Source organism: Triturus cristatus, chromosome 5_1, assembly GCF_964204655.1.
Source record: "Triturus cristatus chromosome 5_1, aTriCri1.1, whole genome shotgun sequence".
NCBI lineage: Eukaryota > Metazoa > Chordata > Amphibia > Caudata > Salamandridae > Triturus > Triturus cristatus.
The window spans coordinates 161852196-161868660 of record NC_140587.1 but is presented as its reverse complement, the minus strand read 5'-3'; the positions used below and the strand labels follow the sequence as shown (position 1 = coordinate 161868660).

Sequence of the window (16465 nt, the reverse complement as noted above, 5' to 3'; positions counted from 1 at the left end):
TCCCTCATCCCGGACCCCCCGACCTCCAAGTGCGAGGGTCCGGACATCAAAGGGCACCAGACCTATAACTAGCGCAGCTCCAGAGCAGGAAGGCAGTTGTATCCTGGAGTCGAGAGACACCGAGAGAACTCATCCTTGACGGACTACTGGCGCTGCCGTAGCCCTGCCTTGTGAACTATCGTCCTGCCTGCTGGCGCTGCCGCGGCCTTCTGCAACATCCATCCTCGTCGGGACCTGCAGGCGCTGCCGCGGACCGTTGTAACGACCACCTTCATCGGGACCTGCTGGCGCTGCCGCGGACCGTGTAACGACCATCTTCACCGGGACCTGCTGGCGCTGCCGCGGCCCGTCCAAGCTAGAACACCGAGCTCGAGGATTGTGAGCTATCCACCATACCATCTCAGCTACCAGACTGGTAACCAGACTGTCCCGCTACCCCCTTTCCCCAAACCAAGAGACTCGAATCGAGGGGACCCCTGAGTCCAGACCTCCTTGTACCATTTCATCGTACCTTAAGAAATCACCTATAAAGAACGCTAAATCTTATCCTTGTGTGGTGTATATCTGTGGGGGGGAAGTTATTCATCTGTACGATCGCTGGAGACGGCTCTCCCCGGAGACCTCTCCCTTGTCCTCGGCCGACCCTCCCGGTCTGTCTAACAATGGTCTTTAATGCAACCAACAGAGTGGCTCCGCTTTATTAAATTGCCCGTGCGATGCAGTGTAGCAATGAAATCTGCTGCATTGCATTGAACAAAGGGAAAGCACAGTTCAGAGTCATATTAATTAAGATAGGCCTGCTGCTGATGTCATTTCCTGCGCTGGTGATCTAACAAGGATGCCGGAAGTGATGCACAGCTTCTCACATAGTGCAGAGGTGGGTGTACTCCGTCTAGAACAGACAGAAGCAAACTCTTCCAGTACAAATCCCTATGACTAAATAGAATCAGGAGGATTATACAAAAGACAACAAGTCTGTAATCTGCAGTAAAGGATACATTTCACCTGCTAAAGCCTTCTCCAAGTTGGTGTTAGCCTGGGTTTCGCGTCAAACCCTATGGGCGTTTGCACTGATCTGTCACCTGATAATGCTTCTTTAATGCAAAGGGTTTCAAAGCTGTGCTGAGAAAAAGGCATCTTTTGATATGGGTAACAAATACCACGCACCACTCTGGGTTGCTTTGAATCATTTGATGGTGCATGTGATGGAGCAGGTAGAACGAACTTTTGTATACCTCCTCTATTTTGCATGAAAAGACTAACTATATAACCTACTGATTATAATTTTACTAACGGATTGCTGTGTGAAACTAAATCAACCATTTGCATGCACCAAATACATGTGGGAAATTGCTATTTGCACGGCAAAATAACTCTAATAACTAAAATATGTACGCATATTAATAGTAGTACTTGTGGTAATAGATATCGCAAGATTTATGTTGCTTATGTGATGTTTGCGTTCCTGTTTGGATACTAATGGTGAGTATTATCGCTTTAAATGTCGCTATATGCTAGGAAAATACTAATATATAAAAGGATTAGTGAGGGTTTAACATTAGAATCATCATTTCTTTGAATTAATTATTCTTTTGTGTTTGTTTCGCTTAAGTTGACATTTGGGCCTACCAAAAAAATGGCGACCGAAATCGAGTTCAGAAGTGGCCACCGTCTCGTGAGCGCGATGCTTACTGCGCAGACTCGGATGGTTCCGTGAACTTCCCGACAAACCCTGTGCACAGTGTCCCCGGTCAAGGATAGCATCTTGGTGGACAGCCTTACTTCAGTCAGTAAAAACTGGTCTAAATGAACAATTGGGACATGCAAGCAAACCTTAAACATTGTTGCATAAGGGCAACTACAGCTACGGAAATGAGCCAGCAAAATCCATGGGAACCTCATAGAATAAAAATCGGACGTTTCCCAATCAGCCAATCGCAGACTTTCGTCGCCTAAAAATGTTTCATGTTATCCCAAAATTTATTATAAAAAGAGCAGTAGAACAGGAGGGGCATCTCCCCATTTCCCATTTTTCTTGACGAGAGCATTCGGCGGCTTTCGATGACTGCACACCCTCTTTGACCCCACAGGCGATGACAGATGCTTGCACGATTTCTGATCCTTTGGAGATCTATGGGACTGTAACGTGCTGAGCAAAGAACTTTCTGACTTTGAGCTTTGGCCTGCTTTATTTGGACAATTAACGGCTAAATTCGGTTATGCAGAGCCAAATGAATTCGAGAAAAATCCAGATAGCAAGAAGAGGTAAATATAAATGTCCTGCGATCTGTATTACTTGACTAAATTTCTAAAGTTCTAAACTTTGATTAATCATAAATGTCGAAATTATTTGCAAACAAAAATTTAGATAAACAAATATTTGATTAACAGAAATTACGAGTTTGTGCTTTTCGATGAAGAGAATAAAGGATTCTGAGTCTTAAAATGTGTTTTAAGCTGGTTCAAAATCACCATCAACCAATCCAACTAATTGGTCCGTCGACCAAGTAGGTGGAGTGCCTTTATGTTTGGGAATAGGAATCTATAGGTGGTGAATACTAATGTATATTCTGTAAAATAACTTTTCTTTCCTATAGGTAATAAGGTACCCACCCACATGTCCAGCATGAAATCATCATCCCTCCTCTGTGCAGACTTGTGAGTAAGAGACGTGTGAGTGTTGGTGTTATGGGCCCCACCAATGACTGCGTGTGTGAATGAGCTAGTGTGAAGTTGGGTCTGCGACGCAGGGAGTTTAGCTGTGTATATATACACATATTTTCTCTTTCCCTTTTTCTCCGGCCTCGCGCTGGATCACATGCGCCAGTGCAAAGGCTTAGTAAATCTGGGCCAGTGTTCTTATGTGAGCTTTAATGTAAGAAACCGGTGTGCACTGATTATGGGGCAGATTTACAAGCCCCGTACGCCACATTTGCGCCACCGCAGGAACGCCTCCTAAAAGTGGCTGAGTGAAATCTAGAAGTCACTTTTACGGCCTTGCTGCGTCAAACCCCTGCGTCTGCTTGAAGCAGGTGTAAGGATTGACGCAGCATGTTAGGCATAGGGGCACCCCGAGCCTGGCTGGAGGTGCGTCGCGCTTGCGACGCGACTCCAGCAATGCGTCACCTTTACGGCAGCAGATGCGTCACGCATCTGTCTATTCTTGCCCCATGGTGCGCCGCAATGTAAATGTGGCGCATCCATGGTGGCGCAAGAGGTGTCTGCCGTGACGCAAAATAACTGGCGCAACCCTGCTGATATGCAGGGATGCACCAGTTATGGTAAATCTGCCCCTATGTGTCCAGGCCTTAAGCAATGAAAACGGACTGCAGCATGTGGGTGTTACTGTAACTTCTAGTGCGAAAAGTAGTCGATAGGTTCCAAGAGGATGTGAACCCCCTCGTCACTAATACAGAAAAGATATTGGATGATTTACACTCTACCCTGGCGTTCAGAATCTTTCCTTAAATATTGAAGTTTGAAAGAAGAAAGAAATCCTTTCAACATTTAAACACAGACCATGAACATGCATTGTATGAACGTTGGCGCAAATATCAACCTAACGTTTCAGAAAAAGAGGCACTGATGACTTCAGACACAGAAAACGTGACATTGATGACTTCAGACACAGAAAACGTAGCATACTAGCATTGAAGACTTCAGACCGAGAAAACGTGACATTGAAGACTTCGGACCGAGAAAACGTGGCATTGAAGACTTCAGACCGAGAAAACGTGGCATTGAAGACTTCAGACCGAGAAAACGTGACATTGATGACTTCAGACACAGAAAACGTAGCATACTAGCATTGAAGACTTCAGACCGAGAAAACGTGGCATTGAAGACTTCAGACCGAGAAAACGTGGCATTGAAGACTTCAGACCGAGAAAACGTGACATTGATGACTTCAGACACAGAGGGCCCGATTCACAGAACTAACTTAAGACAAAATCCTAAACTTACTACCATTTTGGTATTCACAGAAGGCACTTACTCATTTTGGTATTCACAGAAGGCACTTACTCATTTCGGTATTCACAGAAGTTAGGAGTCCTAACTTTAGGACTCCTAAATGCCTTCTGTGAATACCGAAAGTCTTAAAATTAGGATTTTTCGCAGTTTAGTAGTAGTATAGTTAGGACTCCTAACTTTAGGACTCCTAAATGCCTTCTGTGAATACCGAAAGTCTTAAAATTAGGATTTTTCTCAATTTAGTAGTCCTAAATTTAGACTTAGGACTACTAAATTGAGAAAAATCCAAATTTTAAGACTTTCGGTATTCACAGAAGGCATTTAGGAGTCCTAAAGTTAGGAGTCCTAACTATACTACTACTAAACTGAGAAAAATCCTAATTTTAAGGCTTTCGGTAGTCACAGAAGGCATTTAGGAGTCCTAAACTTAGGAGTCCTAAATTTAGGACTACTAAATTGAGAAAAATCCTAATTTTAAGAATTTCGGTATTCACAGAAGGCATTTAGGAGTCCTAAAGTTAGGAGTCCTAACTATACTACTACTAAACTGCGAAAAATCCTAATTTTAAGACTTTCGGTATTCACAGAAGGCATTTAGGAGTCCTAAAGTTAGGACTCCTAACTTCTGTGAATACCGAAATGAGTAAGTGCCTTCTGTGAATACCGAAATGAGTAAGTGCCTTCTGTGAATACCAAAATGAGTAAGTGCCTTCTGTGAATACCAAAATGGTAGTAAGTTTAGGATTTTGTCTTAAGTTAGTTCTGTGAATCGGGCCCAGAAAACGTAGCATACTAGCATTGAAGACTTCAGACCGAGAAAACGTGGCATTGAAGACTTCAGACCGAGAAAACGTGGCATTGAAGACTTCAGACCGAGAAAACGTGACATTGATGACTTCAGACACAGAAAACGTGACATTGATGACTTCAGACACAGAAAACGTAGCATACTAGCATTGAAGACTTCAGACCGAGAAAACGTGACATTGAAGACTTCAGACCGAGAAAACGTGGCATTGAAGAATTCAGACCGAGAAAACGTGGCATTGAAGACTTCAGACCGAGAAAACGTGACATTGATGACTTCAGACACAGAAAACGTAGCATACTAGCATTGAAGACTTCAGACCGAGAAAACGTGGCATTGAAGACTTCAGACCGAGAAAACGTGGCATTGCAGACTTCAGACCGAGAAAACGTGACATTGATGACTTCAGACACAGAAAACGTAGCATACAAGCATTGAAGACTTCAGACCGAGAAAACGTGGCATTGAAGACTTCAGACCGAGAAAACGTGGCATTGAAGACTTCAGACTGGGAAAACGTGACATTGAAGACTTCAGACCGAGAAAACGTGGCATTGAAGACTTCAGACTGGAAAAACGTGACATTGAAGACTTCATACAGATCTTTGCTGCTTGTACAAAGAACCAAGCTTCAACGGCGGACTTTTGGTTCTGCACCTCAAGCAAGTTCCCTTAAACCAAATGTCCTGCCCACTGATACCCTGGCACCAGCCGATACGTGATGTGTCCCAGATCCTGAAAATTCAGCTGTAAGTGGGTGTGCGCCAGGCAATGAAGTCCAAGACACTCTTGTTGTATGAAACGTCCTTATTTCAAATTAGTATTTGCCATATGTTAATAGAACATTCAGCTCAGCCAACGCGTTTCGTTCTCTCGTGGAGAACTTCATCAGGGTTTAAGTAAAGCGAGGCGAAGGGTCAACACAATTATGAAGAACAATCCAATGTCAGTGCTCCAGTGTATTGCGCTGAACGCAAAATAAAGACGTTTCATACAACAAGAGTGTCTTGGACTTCATTGCCTGGCGCACACCCACTTACAGCTGCATCTTTGCTGTCTGTGTTTACAATTACATGCAGGTCGGGTGCATTGGTAAGTAAAAGATTCAATCCCACCCACAGCCTTCTTTCGTTACTTTTGATTCCTGGGTGTGACAGATTTTGTACTCGTCTTCTACACGTTTTGTTACATTCAAAGGGGCTTATTTACAAGTCTGTTGCGCCGCCAGTGAGTCACTTTTTATGAGAATGAATGTATTTTTGTGGTAAATTTCAGTTGTCACAAAAAATATGGTCTCAATATTAACGTTACCTACCATGTTGGAATGTTTAGCTAAGTTCTTAATAGGATTCTTTGAAGGCAACAGAGTATAAGACAGCGCTCTGATGCTTACCAAGCCTCCACAAAAGATAATGCGTACTGCTACCCCTGATGGAAAGGGTATCAGGTAAATGCTAATAACCCCAAACATGCCTGTTATCAGCAGCTTACTGAAGATGTAAAATTATCTGAACTACTGTGGTATTTACTGGACGATTTTCCAGTGAAATCTGGTATTTTAGGACAGAAGTGGCTCAAAGCTGCTGTTATTTTATTAGTGAGTGGATATCAACAACATGAAAGCTAACTAATGGTAATCTTTAGGGGAGAGAAAATGTAACCAATCACTATAGTGGCCCATTAGACGGCTGGATGGCACACATCTGCATGAAAGAGAAATACAACACTGGCGGATAGAGAATATGCTTTTTCTAGGAGGCTTGCAGTACCACTTATTCCTGCCAAGCTATTGGATGAGTATGCTGTCCAATCAAGGAAAAACGTGACTTCAGTCCCTAAGCCTTAAGTGTTGTTGAAGCTCTCCTAGACCAAGGAAGAAAGATAAGAGTGGGAGGGGCATATGATACAGACCACTACTTTTACTGTGATTGATTGATTCTGTGGTGGGTAATAGGAAAATGTGGTTTGTATTAAGATCAGGAATTGATGAGGTGGGGGGTAGGTGCTTTAGTTTTTGAAAACATGCCAGTTTAGTTATTTTTCCCTGTAATACCTATATACAAAAAGATGGGCATGTCAGGACTGTTGGAATTAGATGTAGTGGTGGTAGAGAAACAGCAGAAGAGTTTTATCTGTCGTTTAAATGAGCGGTGGATGAAGTAACATTGACCACACTGTGTCAGACACTGCATAGGCTTTGGATGCAGCCTCTTTCAAATTGTAAAGCACCAGGAATTCTACACATGATTCCCTGTTTTACTAGGACACACAAATTGAGGTAATGAATGTGTAATGCAATCTGATGAAGAAAATGGCCAAATAATATGCATGTGTTTATGTTATTTGTTATGCTTCTCTGTTTTGGGCACCTTATTCAGTTTAAAACAAGAAGTGTAATTTTTGTTTGTTCAACGTTTGACAAAGTGCAGAACTGCATTTTAACATCCCTATGTGTACACCTAACATACTTCAATTTACTAGCATTTAGAAACAAATTATGATATTTCTATCTTTGTTATCTTTGGTACCCTATCCCTCACAAATAATGTGAATAATAGGAGATGTCACACAGTGTTCAAGAAGAATTTGAACATTTTCATGCTTCCACAATATCATAAACACAGGTATATTTGGTGTAACACTTGAATTTTATGTGAGATTTTCAATGTGCTATTGTAAAAACCATGTCTAAGAGCAAAGAAAAAAGACATTATATTTCAACTACATGAAGCAATCTATTTCCAGAAATGTCCGAGCTTATGCAGTCAATCAATCAATGAAAACTTTATTCGGATCATTACAATCCATAAAAGTACAGAAAAAAGACAAAACATTTATAAAATCATGCAATTAGACACTAAAATACTGTTTTGCACATGAGGAGTAAACCATATTACTTTAGGACATTGTTAACCGGGCACGAACCACAGTTTTTAGGAAAGAGCTCACGCGAAAGACAAGTTCATCGTCATCCAGGGACAAAATCATTGAAAATGCAAGTTCCAGGCTAAGTGGTTTTAGTTTTTTAAAATATGGAGTTAAAAACCATTTAATGTACTTCATGTAAAATTTACAAAAAAATAAGAAATGTAAAATTGTTTGCCTGCTCTGGGAGTCACAAGGGCATGGCTCAACACATTGGTCGTTAAAATTCCATAAAGGAAAGCTAAGTGCATATTTAATAGTGCCTGCCCTAAGGCGAAATATAAGGCCACGCTCCCAATGGCTCAGCGGGAGGGTTAAATAACTGGGTGTCGGAAAAATTGTGAGATTACGGGCTAGGTATCCACAGACACTAGGTTTCAAAGACTCCCTCACTACCCTTTCAGCATCAAATGACATATAAAGTGCTTTTTTAAGTTCACATTTAGAGGGGAGCACAGTGGTAGTTGGTTTTAGGAAGGTATCTTCAAGGTTCACGCTGCGAAATACGCTAGACACCCCTGATAACCAGGGGATGGCCGAGCCCCTGTCGCAGCGTAGACAATCCTCGATGATATCCTTAGTCAGAATGGCGGCGAGGTTTTTCCAAATCGCCAGCCAAAAAAGGGCTGGACGTGCACGAATAAAATCCCCTATAAAATGCAACCCCAATTCCCTATGACATATAAAATGTGGGGAAGTGATGGGAACACAGAGAAGTTTCCTACAAAATCTATGTTCCTCGGCAGTTAAGTCGGAACAACTAGCAGTTCCCCAAACCTCAGCACCATAAGTAGCAACCGGGACGCATTGAGTTTTGTATATTTTTAAGATAGCAGGCAATGCCCCGGTTAATTTTGGACGGGGGAGGCTCAAAATGGAGTTGATGGACTTTGAGAACTTACTCCTGGCGTGGGCTACATGCCCACTCCAGGAGTTTTTCGCAGCAAAGGCCACACCCAAATACTGGAAACTGCTAGTGGAGCCCAGTCTTTCTGCCCCCACAACTATACTGCCAATATGACGCCTCTTCGGGCCACAAGACATTACAAAGGACTTTTTAAAATTGGTCTTCAAGTCTAGGGAATCCATATGTGCAACAAAGCCATTCACTAAAATACGTAGAGCGTTTGTGGTGCGCCCCATGAGGACCGCATCATCTGCATAAAGCAGAGCGGGGAGATGATTACCTTTTATGGTCGGGACATCGGCAGTTAGAGAAACCAGATGTTTATGAAGGCCGTTAATATATATCATAAATAAGAGAGGAGCAAGGACACAGCCCTGTCTAACCCCTCTATTAACTCTAACTAGCTCAGAGACCTCACCCCCAATACCAATCCTGACACAGGCCTTCAAGTCTCTGTGCAAATAGGCCAGGAAATGTACCAAGGATTCGTCCAGACCGTAATCCAACAAGGCCTTCCATAGTAATGACCTATTAACAAGGTCAAAAGCAGTGGATAAGTCCATAAAGGCCAAGTAAATTGGGCAATTACGTGCTACGGTGTATTTGCCCAAAATAAGGTTCAGATTAAGGCACTGCTCCGCGGTTCCGACTTTATTGCGGAAACCCAACTGGCAACTCTCTAAAATTTGGTTGTCCTCGGCTCATGATAGGATTTTATTATACAATACTCTCCCTAAAATCTTTAAGGTGTTATCAATAAGGGAGATAGGCCTGTAACATGCCGGTTGGGAATGGTCGCCGTTCTTAAAAATGGGCACTATTATACTAGATGACCAGGTTGATGGTGGTGGAGAAGTAAAAATTAAGTTCTTAGTGCAGTCTGATTACCAGTTAATATCTAAGTTTTCCACATCGCTCAATTGAAAAAGCAGCATGAGGAGATACTTGAGGGAAGGAAAGATGTCTGATTTCCTTCCTCGGTGTATTTTCTATTTTCATGATCTGTACTAAAGTCATCTATTTTTTTTCTTCATCCTTAGATCTCGTTGTGTGTATCGGCTCCACTGTTAGTGACTTTACATGTGTAACAAGGAGTTTTGCTAGCCGGAAGCAAGCGTAACAGATATCCCTAGTACAGCTGTTATAGAGACATTTTCTGTAGTACTCTCAATGTGAACATTCTCTTTTGTAACTAGGCTGAAGGCCATTTTGTGCCCAATCAATCCAGTTCTCTAAACGTTGTCATTACTTTAGACCTTTTCTGGAATGGGTATTATATACTTTATGCCAAACATATAAGAGCACCTACAGTTAAAATTACATTGTAAAGAATAACAACATTATAACCTTTATGATCCAAGAAATGAAGGTTCTATAAAATATATTTTAGAGACTCTATCTGTACAACCTATTTTGTAAAAGTATAGTCCCCCATTCTATGGTATTTCACAAACTGTGATATAGTTAGTGGAAGGTCCCAAGTCCTCGGCCATTAGCAGAAGGTTCTGTTTCCCTTTCTCCAGGTAAAAATTCAAGCCTAAATTGTCCAGGCCTGGAAGCAAATGACACATAATCATGCTGGCTCTCTTCATCTTCCAGCACAGTCATGGTAGGGTTGTAAACCCGTGGTGCGTCATATAAACCTCCAGATATTACCAGTGTATCCTCGGGAGCCATGTAGTGGTCAACTATAAGACAAGGAGAGAGAAATATATTAAGGGTTTGTTGTATATGCCTGTAGGTTTCCAGATATCACTTTTATATGGCACAAAATATCTCAGTCATAAATGTAAAATAAAAGCTTGAAATGTTTAACTTCAACATAATTTAGCAATACTTCAACATAAATATGCTTCCTCTATAACACTTTGCACCACCACATCAATGTACTTCACTTACCAATCAAAATTCAGCACTTGGTACCTCCTCTTCATCAAACAATATCTCACTCTTTAATAATTCCAAATGCATTCAATACTCAGCACCTCACCTTTATCTTCAGGACCTCTCTTGTAACACCCAGGCCCATATTTATCATAGTGTTGTGTCACCCTTGTGCATCTAAAACGGGCGCAAAGGTGATGTAACTCTAAAGTCAGATTTATCAAGCCATACATGGGCACTTTGTGTATATGGTTTTATAAATCTGGAGTAATGCACGGCAACGCAAATTGTTGCCTTGCATTACTCTGTCCCAGAGAGGCCTTCCATGGTTGGAGCATGAGTGTTCCCATGTATCCATCTGTGGAAATTGCAGCATTTCCAGATTTGTCATTAGCGATAGACCTGGGAATGCATCAAAATGCTATGCTCAGTCCAATTACCAGGACATTACAGTGAGTAAGACTCAGGTAATGAGATTCTCCGACAGTAAAGGTCCGAAAACCAGATGATCAAAAGCGAAACATTTTGGCGGACTAAATAGGCGGAACCCATTTGCAACATTAATCTAAGAATGAATTATTTGATTATCTGAAAGACAAATTATTGGAAGATAAATACTGGATTAATTTTGAATTCACTGAGAAAGTTATGGATTGATTAAAGAGTAGTCAATTTCTTCACCAACAGTGCAGCTCCTGCTGGAGGAACTTTCTTTTATGAAATATACTTTGTGTCAATCAAAGTTGCCACTCTTCCTAAAGACCTTCGTCAGATATGTCACAGGCTAACCACAGTCTTTTGCAGCTGACATGAAAGAACAATGATATGGAAAGTAAATTGATTTTCTGGTTTGTAAGATTATTTTTGGTGTTACACTAGTTAGATGACCAAGGTTGAGAACATATACAGGAGGTGACAGGACATTCTGCCAAGCTGTGAGCTCATACACCATTGATAAGGACAGAAACGTCTGGTGGAAAATGTGCAACATTGAATAGGTTGAAAGGGACAAGCGGAGGAGATGAACTTCTGCTGTACACGGACAGACAGCCAAAATATCATACATAGAACCAGCCAACATGATTCCACTAAAGTCTACCCACTTGATCCATCATTGCCAACTTCTTAGTCAGAAAAGGCTGTAGCAACAGACATCAATGAGACTTCGACACAGGGTAGTGCATACTGTTGTGTGGCCTGGACACTGTGCACCCTTTTGCTGTGGTGTTAGCCGTGAGCACTGGCCAAGGGTCTCCAGCATTGCTTACACGGAACGTAAGAGAGGTCTTCTCTGTATGGACTGCTTCAGCCTGTGGATGTTTGGTTAGTCTTTGAATCCATGCAACTGCTGCATGAGGTCACCTGTGTTTCTGTGATATTGCTGTTATTTCATGAATTATTGCTGCTATCAATTAAATTGTATCAAAACTTTATTTAGAGTATCTGTTTCCTGGTATTTCTACATCGGTTATATTCCCACTTACCAATATATAAAAGAGCATATTGTGTTAATTGCTGCTACCTGTGCACACCTGTCCAAGACAAAGCATTCCACTCCTGAAGAGCGAAAGACTGATATGGAATCCCCAGCTAAATAATGTCTTATAGCAAGCCTTCCTTCTATCATCGAGTCAATGGAAACACCATACACTTCTCTCGCATGTAAATGTTCTGGGTTGAGGGGTGTGTTGCATGTTGGTGCCATTGGTCAGTGTTTCTGGTGCCACTGGGCATCTGAGGTGTGTCGGTTCATTGAAAAGTATATCTGCTTCTCTGTTTTTCTGTATACCTTTTTCCAACAGGACAACTCAGCACAAAGCAGATGAACAACTTACTTAACAATGACACCAATCCACCTTACAATAAGTCAGTGAGAGTTTGCTTGTTTACATATGACATCCTCATCATATTTTACACATGACTACTGACAACATCATGTAAATAATACAGCTCCAAACCATGACGCTGCCTAGGCAGGTGGTCCTCCAACAGCAAATCCATGTCAAGTTATATTCATACCTAACCTTGACGCAACAGTGGCCCTTAGACACAACATCTGTAACCGCCATACACACAACATGGCTTCAAGCCATAATGCTGGATATGAACTTTCCACCTAAACTGCACATCTGTATCAGATTCTACAAATAATCTCCTGTACTCCACCAGTAGATTTTAGACACAATACCTGTCAGCATCATGTGCTGAACACAACTCCAAGTTATATAGTTGGAAAAGCATTTGCCACCTCAACAGCACATTCATATGGAATCTACACTACAATCATCCAGACAAATTAAACTTAACTTTACAACACTATCATGCAATTAGCATTAAATGCACATGATGGGAAAGCATACCCGGGCAATGAGCAACTGCATACCCCCAGCAGAACAAAACAAATGGCAGTACTCTTTGGCACATGCAGTCAGCAACATACAGCCCCACAGAGATCCCTAACAGGATCTAGGCAGCCACTAGCCAATATGATCTTTCAATACTAAACTGATCCAAACTAGACGGTTATTATTTCATATAATGCATCCCTAAACAATATGATACATACCCAAATACTATGTCAGCAGACCACTTTTGATTCTAGTCAGTAAGAAACCCAAGCACAAGGAGCCCAGATTCTGAAGCAGGTTTGGGATCATACAAATGGTAGTAAGCAATATAGGAATGTGTGTAACATAACATAGAATAACTTAACTCTTTAAGGTAGAAAAAAGCATGATATAAAATAACCTCACACCACATGAATGCTGAGCCTTATATATTCTCTGCAGCTGTTTTAAGTATAGAGCTGGCTAAGAGGTGTCTTGATGAGATGCGTTCACCACCAAAAGGGCGCTCTGATGCAGGCGACGACCAGTGCCACAGAGGTCTCAACGGACGTGACTCTGCTGGAGCAGAGTTTTCAGTTTGAAAATTCTGGGGCTTTTGAAGCTCTGGCATGTCTATTCGTTGTATTAATTTATTAATAATTAATAATTAATTATTTGTCTTGTGCAAGTGCGTTTATATTAATCAATCTGTTTGTTTTAACAAGAGAGAGTTACACGTGAGTGTGCTTAAATGTGCTGACTGATAATAACACGCGAGTTAAATGTGTTTTCATGTTTAAACGTTGCTATGTGCTGTTTATTTTGAGCACAAAATGCTTTTGAATTAATGCTTTTCCATGTTGCAAGTGCTAGATAAATGCATACACATAAGGGTATTAGTGGGGTTAACACTGTTTAATCACTATGCTGTAGTAACGTTGTTTTTGTCTCTTTTAATTAAGATGGTCTATTAAGGCCTATGTCGGCCTGAGAAAGATGGCTAAATAGTGAACCTGGCTGTGATTATAATTTGAAAACTGAGACGAGGGAGACCCCTGCTGGAAATGGTCCTGAAGCTAACTGACCATGGTCCTTGTCGAAAACTTTCCATGAGGACAGCAGCAGTTTTTGGGAGTTCTCCAAGAGAAGTGAAAGTGTCCTTGGCAGCCTTGGGAAACAAAGGAGCCTTAGAAAGAAGCTCTGAACTGTGGCTCGATGGCCGAGGAGAAGCAGGATAATTGTGATACATGTTTTATTTTCTTGGTTCCTGTTCCGTAGTTTTCGCTATGTGTATTTTTCCTGAGCGGAGATTCTCAAATGTAGCAATGTTACATCCTTTCCTTCTCGCTCTGCTCAGCAAGTCCGGCGGACATTATGGTTTTTTTTCTATGTTCCCAATGTATCTTTCTATTGTTTAGAGTCTATAAGATGTTAGCCTAGAGAGGGTCTTTTGCCACTTGCCATTTTGCCTTTGCCGCGTATCGAATCTGCGTTGCTGAGGATTGATGCTGAAGGGACTTCGTCTTGAGAGACATTTACCGAGAGACTTGTCCTGACCCGTTCTGACATTTAGCTAGAATAGGTAACTATGAGAAATGATTTACTCTGATTGATTTCCTTTGACTAATTTTAGATAAAGCAATATAATTTTAAACATGGTGTTGGATATTCTTTCTTGTCAATTATTGGGTTTACGTTATTGATTATTGTTGTATATATTGTATAGATTATGCTTAGGGACAGTCACAAAAACCAGGTCTTATCGACCTCGGTATAGATGCAGGGTGTTTAGGAGTGTTTCCTTCCACAGGTTTATTGGTGGTAGAGTATTTGAGCGTATGTTAGTGAAATGGGCCCTAGCGTATGATGTATGCATGTGCGTGTAACTGTGAGATTACTCTATCCGTGGTAGTGGGAATATTGTACACACCCTGATCTCTATCAATTTCCTGGTAGCAGAGATTGATGGTTTTTGATGATTGTCTTGATTAGATAAGATTGTTTTTATTGATTATTGATTATTGGTTCATGTTGGTATATGTACTAATACTATATGTTGGAGTCGTAATGTTGAGTTATATGTAGTGCTTCTGGAACTTGGAAGCTGTGGTAGTTCCGTAGTAGGGCAGACGGAAGTAAATGCTGCTCTCGGGAAAGATGGAATTGTAAGGAATAACGTGTGACAATTGAAGTTGCGCGTCACATTGTCTGGGTTCGGAATCAGTAACATCGTCGTATGTTACTATTAGATATTTCTGGTATATAAGGAGTGTGAATGATAGTGAAGGTTATCTGTGAAACTCTGGTCTTAAGTCCCAGGGATCCGTAAGGATTTCCGTTAAAGCTTATCGCGGGAGGAGTAATAGGTATTCTCTGAGCTTATTTGAAGAACTGGGTAAAGAAAGCTTGCTTAGTTAATGTGTGTTATAATTCTGTAGTGGAGCAGATTGTCTGTTCTCGGGAAGCAGGATTCTGTGCGTATGTACTATATTTCCTTTGTATGAATGTGCGTGAATGTTTGTACATTTAGTTGATTGTAAGACTCTTTGGACAAGTCCTAGAGGAAACAGTTAATGAATGTATGTTAGTAGGGCAGAGTAGAAGAAGTGCTACTGTGTCAATGAAAGGTTTCTTATGAAATAGACTCTTTTTTACTATTCTGTGGTTAGCGAAGCAGACAATGGAGATGTTTTTATGTTGTAACTAATAGATTTTGTAGAAATTTTGACACGAAGTCTACTGAAAAGATTTTGTAAAGGAGGGGTAGACGAGTGACAGAAGACAGAGACAAACTGCAGCGACTGTTGACGTCAGAAAGACCGCGCTCTGATTGGGTGGTAGATCAGAATAGTGCTCGCGCTAGGATTGGTGCGTTAGTGTGAGCCGCGCAAGGATTGGAAGAGCTATCTAGTGACGTAGACGTTCCAGGATTGGTGCGTTAGTGTGAGTCGTGCTGCAATTGGTTGGAAATTCATATTGTATATTAATAATACGGAAAGAGTAGAGAGTTCTTTGTAAACGTTGAAATGTATTATCAAGAAGAGAAGAAGAAGAAAACATTTTTGGGTAAAGTTAAAAAGTGGTTTAGCAAGGATAAAGATGTTAAAACAAGAGAGGGCGAGTTGTTACCTCCACCGAAAACACCTGCATCCTTCATGGCTGCAAGACATGGGTTTCATACTTGTATATGGTTGGAGAATTGGGTTAGGTATACTAAAGAAGATGGTGTTCTAGCATTTCCAGAACATGGTTCATTTAATCTGGCCGTGTTGAGAAATTTACGGGAAAAGATGTTATGTCTTGACCCGAAACCGAGACCTACACAGTTCGAGGCTTTAGTGGAATGGGAAGAAGAAGTACATGAGAGAGAGAAACAAAGATCTGGGGGGTACTATAGGTACATGTTTGGGAGGAGACATGATCGTGAAACTCATCATGATCGAATGAAAAGGTGGCGAGATGTTAGTATGTCAGAGGGATTATATCCAATGAGAACAATTGAAGGAGGAGCAGAAAGGGTTCCTGAGTCAGAAATAAGAAAATATGGAATTAATGAGTATGAGGATGAGGTCTTAAATGACATGATTTACAAAAGACCACCTCCATATAGACCAGAACCGGACAAAAGTACACCAGTTGTTT

The 16465-nt window shown here is 41.2% G+C and overlaps 1 protein-coding gene across 2 annotated transcripts in view; it reads right to left on the bottom strand.

Annotated features, from left to right (window-relative positions):
- Positions 1–7540: 7540 nt before the first annotated feature.
- LOC146830511 (uncharacterized) overlaps positions 7541–16465 on the bottom strand; it is a 146092-nt gene continuing 137167 nt past the window's right edge. For both annotated transcript variants that reach the window (XR_014961432.1, XM_085604710.1), the window contains one exon: positions 7541–10300. Coding sequence is in view for 1 of the 2 variants with exons in the window: in XM_085604710.1 (XP_085460836.1) it covers positions 10077–10300 (224 nt within the window). In the remaining variant the exon portion in view is untranslated. The remainder of the gene's footprint in view (positions 10301–16465) is intronic.